Genomic DNA, 10,413 nt, shown 5'->3' on the forward strand with positions numbered 1-10,413 from the left:
ATAGTTCATCAGGCACTCTTATCTATCAGATCTAGTCCCTGAAATCTATTTCTCACTTCCACTGTATAATCATAAGGGATTTGATTTAGGTCATACCTGAATGGTCTAGCGGTTTTCCCTACTTTCTTCTATTTAAGTCTGAATTTGGCAATAAAGAGTTCAAGATCTGAACCACAGTCAGCTCCCGGTCTTGTTTTTGCTGGCTATATAGTGCTTCTCCATCTTTGGCTGCAAAGAACATAATCAGTCTGATTTCGGTATTGACCATCTGGTGATGTCCATGTGTAGAGTCTTCTCTTGTGTTGTTGGAAGAGGGTGTTTGCTATGACCAGTGCATTCTCTTGGGAGAACTCTATTAGCCTTTGCCATGGTTCATTCTGTACTTCAAGGCCAAATTTGCCTGTTACTCCAGCTGTTTCTTGACTTCCTACTTTTGCATTCCAGTACCCTGTAATGAAAAGAACATCTTTTTTAGGTGTTCATTCTACAAGGTCTTGTAGGTCTTCATAGAACTGTTCAACTTCAGCTTCTTCAGCATTACTGGTTGGGGCATAGACTTGGATTACTGTGATATTCCAAGGTTTGCCTTGGAAATGAATAGAGATCATTCTGTCCTTTTTGAGATTGCATCCAAGTACTGCTTTTCGGACTCTTGTTTACTCTGATGGCTGCTCCGTTTCTTCTAAGGGATTCTTGCCCACAATAGTAGATATAATGGTCATCTGAGTTAAACTCATCCGTTCCAGTCCATTTTATATTGCTGATTCCTAAAATGTTGGCATTCACTCTTGCCATCTCCTGTTTGATCATTTCCAATTTGCCTTGATTCATGGACCTAACATCCCAGGTTCCTATGCAGTATTGCTCTTTACAGCATTGGACTTTGCTTCCATCACCAGTCACATCTATAACTGGGTATTGTTTTTGCTTCTACTGCATCTCTTCATTCTTTCTGGAGTTATTTCTCCACTGATTTCTGGTAGCATGTTTGGCACCTACCGACCTGGGGAGTCCATCTTTCAGTGTCCTGTCATTTTGCCTTTTCATACTGTTCATGGGGTTCTCAAGGCAAGAATGCTGAAGTGGTTTGCCATTCCCTTCTCCATTTATATATTGCTATGTAACAAACTACTTCAAAACTTAGCAGCTTAAGACAGTGAACACTTATTATTTTATAGTTTCTGAGGACCAGAAATCCAGGAGCATCTTAGTTGGATGGTGGCAGTTTAGTTGCTAAGTTGTGTCCAACTCTTGTGACCCCATGGACTGTAGCCTGCCATGCTCCTCTGTCCATGGGATTTCCCAGGCAAGCATACTGGAGTGGGTTGCTGTTTCCTTCTCTAGGGGATCTTCTCGACCCAGGAATAGAACCCAGGTGTCTTGCATTGCAGGCAGATTCTTCACTGAGTGAGCTACGAGGGAAGCCTTAGTTGGATACTTATGTCTAGTAGTCTCCCTAGTAAGGTTACAGTCAGTTTGTCAGCTAGTTTGCAGTCATTTTAGGGACACAAAAGTCCATTTCAAAGCTTATGCATATGGTTGTTGGCAGGCTTTGGGTTCTTGTTGGTTTTGGCAAAAGGCTTAGATCTCACCAAGTGGACTTCCATAAGGGCTATTCACAACGTGGTAGCTTGCTTTCCTCAGAATGAGAAATGCAATGCAAGAAAGAGTGTGTTGAAGACAGAAGCCAGTGTCTTTTCTATATCCTATTCTCAGAAGGGACATATCATTACTTCTGCCAAGTGCTGTCAGTCATACAGAATAATCCAATTACAAAGTGGGAGGAGCCTACACAAATTTATGAATACCAGGAAATAGGGATCATTCAGGGCCATTTGAGGGGCTGACTACCACAGACTCATATAGAATTGTCCACCAAGAATGTCTTTCTCAGGAACTCTCTTTTCTTCCCAATTATTTTGGGTTACATTGTCCAAAAACATGAGCTAGTTCCTACCCCAAACAGTTGCTTTGGGAATGAATACCTGACTTGAGCTGGACCAATCAGTTCTTTGGATTTCTAGACATGGAACGCAGCAAGTCATGTTGTTCTTATTCAAGTGACCATACCTCTAAGATAAAAAACTTGAGAGCTATTGGTGGCCATATTTTCTACCCTGTAAAGAAAGTCAGCTTGTGTTGAGAAGAAAATTAATTTAAATTAATATGTATAGGAAAAAACTGGAGATCAGTGAGATGGCCATGAGAGCTAGTTATTTCTGAGGCTTAGCAATATGTATGCCTTCCTCATAGTTTGGTTGATACAGCAGTGTCTTTCCAGTAAACTCACCTTCAGCTAGTTTATTCTTTTTTAATCTTTTAAAATGGATTTTTATTGGAGTATAGTCATTTTATAATGTTGTTTTCGTTTCTGCTGTACAGCAAAGTGAATCAACTGTGTGTATATGTGTATCCCCACTTCTTTGGATTTCCTTCCAGTTAGGTCACCACAGAACTCTGAGTAGAGTTTTCTGTGCTATGCGTGCAGTAGGTTCTCATTAGTTTCTGTCTAAGCTAGTTTAAATTGGGTGTCTGTCAATTTCAGCCTGAAGTCCTAACTACTTCAAAACTGCTACAGTAATCCAGTTTTAAATCATAAATGTCCTATCCTTCTTTAACTTGCAGGAATAATTTTATTAATATAGTAAATATTTAAAACATTTCTATCCTCCGTCATACCTTTAGAAACTTCACATAGTATGTATGTGCAGTTAATTAAATGCTAATATTTTAATGCACTACTTTATTTTACACAGAAATCTAGCCATTAGGCAAGGACCATGAACAATATGGAGTATAGTAATAGTGCTTTAAGAGATATTCTAAAGTAAATGGTTATGTTTAAAATATCTATAAAGATTCTAATGAGTTTTATTGGCCTCATAGTTAATTTATTAACTGAATTTATTATCTGTTATTATAAACAAACTGTATAGATATACTATTGATGGTGGTGGTCTAAATTCAGTCATCTCTGAGCTTTAGCAGAATTTTTTTTCATATGGTATTTACTTTTAAATTAGGTTTCAATATAAGTATAGACCACAAACATTTATATTACACATAAAACATTATCACTCAGATAAGCAACTGCTATCAAGGTAGTATTACTCAAAATCATTGAGTCTGTAAGCTCTTTCCATTCAGGTTTTCTTTTTGATTCTCATATCTATTTCAGATTATTAATGACATTGGAATTACACCTACAACCTTTGTTGACTAAGTTGTGATATCCATTTTCCTCTTAATTTTTTATTAAAGACTGTTATCTCAGTGTTAGCAATGCAGGAAGGTGTTGCTTGCCCTACTAGGGAAAGCTGTTTGTGTTAGTAGCTAGCTGGATGGGGAGTTCTAAGTGATTACATTCTAAGCCAGACACATGTCCCAGTTATTTTGGTCTAAGTACTTTTAAGTTCCAGCCCTAACTGGTACATCACACTCTCTATAGTCAAAGTGGCTAATGAAGTATCTGGTGTTTTAAAAGAGTATAAGGCTAGGGATAGTGGTGAAGAGGCGAGGAAGGTGTTCCCCGATAGTTACCATGTTTTATGGAGAATATTCTCACTGGTATTTCTTCTTTTTACTTCTTTTCTAAAAACATTCTTTGGAAATCTTAGCTCTAATAAATCAAAGACCTTGAAAAGGAGATAGTATGAATTTCCAATATATATATTCTATTCTGTAGGTTATATATCAATTGATGCCATGAAGAAATTTCTTGGGGAGCTACATGACTTCATTCCTGGAAGTTCAGGTTATTTGGCATACCATGTTCAAAATGAAATTAACATGTCTGCAATAAAAAACAAATTAAAGAATAAGTATTAAGTTAAATATTGTCTTTCTATCTGGGCATTTATTTTCTGTAAACTATTACCAAAGATGTGCATATTTTTAAATTCTCCTCTTTGGGACAGGAGGTTGGGGGAATGGGGAAGAATTCTTTCTTCCTCAAAATGTACCTTTAGAAATTCAGAATCATTTTGGCTCTCTGTTTTTACATTTGGGAAGGCATTTTCCCCCAGCTTGTAAGGTTATGTCCACAAAATTCTGAGTACATATTTGTTATGGAGTAATTATCGATGAAACATACTTCATGAATTCTCAATGTCTCTCCCTCTGTCAGATATTCTTTTGACTTTAATGTTCTATTAACTATATATATATATATATTTAAGTTTAATGCTGTAAATGATAAATTTTATGATTCTGGTCATCTTATTTTGATTAAAATCTCAGAATGTGATAGCTGAATTACTGTTTCTGGCTTGAAAAAATGTGTTAAGAAGTAAGTAATTCACAGTTCATTATATGAACAGTTTCTGATCAATGTATCAGAAGTGATTTCATGTAAACAAATGTTAAGTTTTCTGAAATGAACCCACAAGATACCATACAATCACAGTGCTAGAAAGGACCTTAGAGAATATTGGGTCCAACTTGTTTGTTTTTAATGAGGAAATGAAGGCCCTGACAAAGTGTTTTGCTTAGAGTGACTAACTGGAGGCTAAACCGCGACTGGAGCATGGTCCTCTTTTAGCTACTGTTTGAACCATAAGAGCATACTGTGACTGGCAAAGCAGTAGACTAAAAGGAGCCTGGGGTCCTGAGGACATTGTGGAGATACCTGCCACCCCAGCCCTGGGTTGCCTACCTCTAGACTTTCATGTGACCGAGAAAAATGTCTTCTTTGTTTAAGGCACTTTATTTTTGTGTCTCTTTCTGCCAGACTAACCATAAATGAGGCGTAAGAACAGGCTACTGACCTTGTTTTATGGGAGATAATTGTATGGAAGATAACCAGTTCTTTACATCTGTAAAGTGTTAATCTTGAAGTTATAAAGGTGACCTTAATAACATAGCATGTCTTTTACATTTATAGCAGCTTGAGTTAAAAAAAAAATAGTTCTTTCAAATGGAGTGTTTAGTTACAGTATTACTCAGCAATGTGGAAAACCTGAAAATAAACTCAGTGTTTAATAATTAATGAATAGAATGTACCTTAAAATCATATTTCATTGATTTAATGGACTAGCCATTTTTTCTCTTTAACGTCTTTATTAAGATACAATCACATACCACACAATTCACCCATTTAATGGGTACAACTTAATGGTTTGTAGTATAGTGACCGAGTTGTGCAACCATTACCACAGTCTAATTTAGCCCTTTTTCATCACCCTAGAGAGAAACCCCTTGCCTATTGGGCCAGCAGCCATGCCGCTCTACCACACCCACACCCCCGACTGGAGGCAGCCACCTGGTCTACTTTCCGTCTGTAGATTTGTCCATTCTGGACATGATTTGTACGTGGAGTCATGGAACACATGCTCTTCTGTGACAGACGTCTTTCACTTAGCATGATGTGGAGTTTATTCACATTACACTTTGAGGTATCAGTACTTTATTTTTATCACAAAGTAGTATTCTATTGTATGGACATTTAAGTAGAAAAAGATAGCTATTTTGCTTTGCCAGGCAAAGGGAGACACACTGGGTTTCTGCCTCAAAAAACTGTGTCTTCAGGAAGTTGTGTAGTTTTAAATACATACTTTAGATGAGAACAAGGACTAAAAATCAGTGATCTAATAAGCATCCATATCAGGAAACTAGAAAAAAATCACCAGCAACTCCTGAGAAAAATAGAAGGAAGAAATAATATAGATAAGAGGGGGAATTAATGAAATAAGAAACAAATCTATAATAGAAAGGGACAACAAATCAAGAAAATGTTTTCTTTGAAAAGACTAATTAAATTGATACATTTCTAGCAAGACTAGTTAAGAAAAAGAGAAAGAAGCACATAAAACCAGTATCAGAAATGAAGCCAAATGTTAAAAATGTTGAGAGAAATTTGACCAAACTTATGCCAGTAAGTTCAAGTATTTAAATGAGCTACCTAAATTCCTAGGAAATCTGTTTTACTAAATCTGACATGCAAAAAATAGGAAATATGATTAGTCCTCTAACTATAAAAATTACGAATTTACAAGATAAAAAGCTCCCTATAGCCCCATGAGTTACTGGTGTTGTGGTGCTGGCAAGCTATGTGCCTGCTTCCCCATCTCAGAAATGAAGAGAACAACGCAATGTCAGGGTTCCTTGGTGGCTCAGTGGTAAAAGAGCCTCCCTGTCAGTGCAGAAGACAGAGATTCCACCTCTGATCCAGGAAGGCCCCACATGCCTTGGAGCAGCGAAGCTTGCGTGCCACGACTGTGAAGCCTGTGCCCTACAGCCTGGGCACCGCAGCTACTGAGCCCACGTACTAGAGCCTAGAGCCTGTGCTCCGCAGCCAGAGAAACCAGCACAACGAGAGACTGCAGAGCAGCTCCTGCTTGCTGCAGCTAGAGAAAAGCCCTCGCAGCAAGGAAGACCCAGCGCAGCCAGGAATTACATCATTAGACTTTAAAAGGTAGCGTAATGTCATAGGGAGTACTTTGAGGATTAAATTCTGATAGGAGTGCTTTGCATATGGCCTGGTAGTTGGCACATGCTCTCTGTTTGCTGGCCATTGAGTCTCCTTCATGGTCTGGGTGTGTACCACTGAATGCAAAAACGCGTTCTGTGGGCACCCTGCTGTGCCTGTTCTGAGAGGTAAAAGGGACTGGTTTCTCTTTTTTTTGAAGTAAAAGTGCTCAAGGGGAATAGATGCATCTTAAATTTTAAAATAAATTTGATGGTAAATCAGTCTTGTCCTTAAACCAGATTCTGCTCTCCTTTTGTACACCTGCCTTAGAGCCATCTTCAACTATTTTCTGTTGCTCTGTGTTCAGAGTTGCCTACACACCTCCAGGCATGAATCTTAACTCTAGTGGCTTGGAGAAGGCTATTGCAGGTTGTAATTTATACGTCAACTCCGTGAATCACTGTTTCTATTCTTCTGTTTCCCAGGCTATTATTGTCTGATTCCTGTTCTGACTGCTTCTGTGATCTCAGGGCATATAGTACCATCCGGGCAGAATATCACCTATGTCTCCTGTGCGACATAAAGTTCGTTTTGGCTTATCTGATCTCTTCTCACACTTTGTCACTCTGGGGCTTTGCTCAGATCTGGTTGTTGAGCATTGTTTAGATTTGCTCTTCCTTGGTTGGAGGGCTCTTCATTCCTCTAGTCCCTGCCTCTGCTGCTTTGAGCTTGTGACACAGACTTACCCACCTCCCAGAATTCCCAGGTTTGTCTTTCCTCCAGGCTAGTTCTTTGCAGCATTGCCTTCTTAAATAAGAGCTTAAGAAGGAATGGTGGGATGAACTGGGAGACTGAGATTGACATATATACTCTGTGCATGCTCAGTTGCCAAGTTGTGTCCAATCCTTTGGGACTACATGGACTATAGCCTGCCAGGCTCCTCTGTCCATGGGATTTTCCAGGCAATAATACCGGCCATTTCCTCCTCCAGGGGATCTTCCCAACCCAAGGACTGAACCCTCCTCTCGCATTTCCTGCATTGGCAGGCAGACTCTTTACCATGCATAAAGCAGATGGCTGAGGTGTATACACTGCTCTGCATAAAACAGATGGCTGATGAGAACCTGCTGGGCAGCACTCAGTGCTCTGCGGTCACAAAGAGAGGGTTCATGTATCTGCACAGCTGACTCACTTTGCTGTGCAGCAGAAACTAGCAACACTGGAATGCAGCTGAACTCTCACTTTTTATGGGGCCCTCGCCCTCTCTGGTGGGGTTTTTTTCTCTGCCACACTGTAATGTCTTCCACGCTGCTCTTTGGAGTCCATTTAATTTCTTTGTCCTAATTGGTGTCTTCACTGTACCTCCTCTGAATTGTGTTTCTTCCTCATCTGTTAGATTTTTAAAGCTGTTTCTTCCCTTCCCTCTATTCCAATTATTCAAATCCTGTCTTACCTTGAAGTATCATCTCAAAGGATAAGTCTGAATAAAGCCTCTTTCGCAAGTGCCCTCTCCCTATAGTACTTTTTAAAGCGCTTTGTTTACTCAATCTAAAATTATAAATATTTGTGTATGATTAATGTGTAATTCTTTGTGCCCTCTACTAAATACTTAGGGTCTGGAGGACAGGGACATTTCTTGCTTCTCTTTGCAGCTCCCAGAGCACCCAGCATGGTGCCTGGAATATGGAGGTTGTTCAGGAACTATTTGTTATATTGAATTCATGAACATGAGACCCCAGAGGATAAAGCAAGTGCTTCCCTTGCTTTCCAGCCTGAGACCAACAGTGCTCTGAGTGGCTTCATTGTTTAATCAGGAAATAGGTTGTATGAACCTGGATATCCCAGATGAAACAAAGTTTTCCATAAAGCATGTTCATCAGTCTTGGAAGAATTGTCTCCTTCATTCATCACCAAACATCTGTTGAAACTAAGTGCTAACCCTAGTGAAGAGAGAAGATGGGGAATAGGACAGATGCCATTAGGCACTAGTCATCTTGTTCAGGAATTCGAAACAGAAACGTCTGACTGTAAGGCAAAGTGAAATGGGTACTCTAATAAAGTATAAACGAGATTCTCTGAGAACACTAGTCCTTGATTTCAGGAGGGAGAAAGAAGAGGGACACTGGAATAGATGATGATGGCACAGAAGAGCAACTTTGTTTTCACCAGTGGACTCTTAGCATTGGCAAGTAGCCACCAGCCAGATGTAGCTCTTGAAATGTGGCTGGTCTAAATTGAGATGTACGTAAGTATAAAACATGTAGTGGATTGTTGAAAATATAGCACAAGAATTAATTTATATTGATTACATGTTGAAAATAATGTTTTGAATATTTTGGATTAATATAATTTATTAAAATTAATTTCACTTGTTTCTTTCTACTTTTAATGTGAGTTCTTGATGATTTATAATTAGATACAAGGTTTTAAACCCACGTGGTTTTGGTTTTCCCCATGATTAGAAACTATACATCCCAAAGATACATTCCTGTCAGTATGTGAAGGCTGAGAAAAATGAAAGACAGGGTAAATCTCAGTCAGTCAGTTCACTCAGTCGTGTCCTACTTTTTGCAACCCCATGGAGTGCAGCATGCCAAGTTTCCCTGTCCATCACCAGCTCCCAGAGCTTACTCAAACTAATGTCCATAGAGTTGGTGATGCCATTCAACCATCTCATCCTTTGTCATCCCCTTGTCCTCCTGCCTTCAATCTTTCCCAGCATCAGAGTCTTTTCCAATGACTCCGTTCTTCTCATCAGGTGACCGAAGTATTGGAGCTTCAGCTTCAACATCAGTCCTTCCAATGGACATTCAGGACTGATCTCCTTTAGGATGGACTGGTTGGATCTCCTTGCAGTCCACGGGACTCTCAAGAGTCTTCTCCGGCATCACAGTTCAAAAGCATCAATTCTTCAGCACTCAGCTTTCTTTATAGTCCAACTCTCACATCCATATATGACCCCTGGAAAAACCATAGCTTTGACTAGACGGACCTTTATTAGCAAAGTAATGTCTCTGATTTTGAACATGTTGTCTAGTTTTGTCATAGTTTTTCTTCCAAGGAGCAAGTATCTTTTAATTTCATGGTTGCAGCCACCACCTGCAGTGATTTTGGAGCCTCCCAAACATAAAGTCTGCCACTGTTTCCACTGTTTCCCCATCTATTTGCCATGAAGTGATGGGACTGAATGCCATGATGTTAGTTTTCTGAATGTTGAGTTTTAAGCCAACATTTCCACTCTCCTCTTTCACTTTCATCAGGAGTCTCTTTAGTTTTTTGCTTTCTGTCATAATGGTGGTGTCATTTGCATATCTGAGGTTATTGATAGTTCTCCTAGCAATCTTGATTCCAGCTTGTGTTTCATTCAGCCTGGCATTTCTCCTGATGTACTCTGCATATAAGTTAAATAAACAGGGTGACAATATACAGGCTTGACGTACTCCTTTTCCTATTTGGAACCAGTCTGTTTTTCCATGTCCAGTTCTAACTGTTGCTTCTTGACCTACATACAGATTTCTCAGGAGGCAGGTCAGGTGGTCTGGTATTCCCATCTTTTGAAGAATTTTCCAGTTTGTTGGGCTCCAAAATCACTGCAGATGGTGATTGCAGCCATGAAATTAAAAGACGCTTACTCCTTGGAAGAGAAGTTATGACCAACCTAGATAGTATATTGAGAAGCAGAGACATTGCTTTGCCGACTAAGGTCCGTCTAGTCAAGGCTATGGTTTTTCCAGGGGTCATGTATGGATGTGAGAGTTGGACTGTGAAGAAGGCTGAGCGCCAAAGAATTGATGCTTTTGAACTGTGGTGTTGGAGAAGACTCTTGAGAGTCCCTTGGACTACAAGGAGATCCAACCAGTCCATTCTGAAGGAGATCAGCCCTGGAATTTCTTTGGAAGGAATGATGCTAAAGCTGAAACTCCAGTCCTTTGGCCACCTCATGCGAAGAGTTGACTCATTGGAAAAGACTCTGATGCTGGGAGGGATTGAGGGCAGGAGGAGAAGGG

At 39.6% G+C, this 10,413-nt stretch overlaps 1 protein-coding gene across 1 annotated transcript in view; it reads left to right on the top strand.

Annotated features, from left to right (window-relative positions):
* Positions 1 to 3,828, top strand: part of TERB2 (telomere repeat binding bouquet formation protein 2) — a 38,485-nt gene extending 34,657 nt beyond the window's left edge. Inside the window, exon 7 of the mRNA XM_069597348.1 lies at positions 3,686 to 3,828. Within this exon, the coding sequence (XP_069453449.1) occupies positions 3,686 to 3,828 (143 nt within the window). The remainder of the gene's footprint in view (positions 1 to 3,685) is intronic.
* The last annotated feature ends 6,585 nt before the right edge of the window (positions 3,829 to 10,413 follow it).

This window comes from Ovis canadensis, chromosome 7 (assembly GCF_042477335.2).
Source record: "Ovis canadensis isolate MfBH-ARS-UI-01 breed Bighorn chromosome 7, ARS-UI_OviCan_v2, whole genome shotgun sequence".
NCBI lineage: Eukaryota > Metazoa > Chordata > Mammalia > Artiodactyla > Bovidae > Ovis > Ovis canadensis.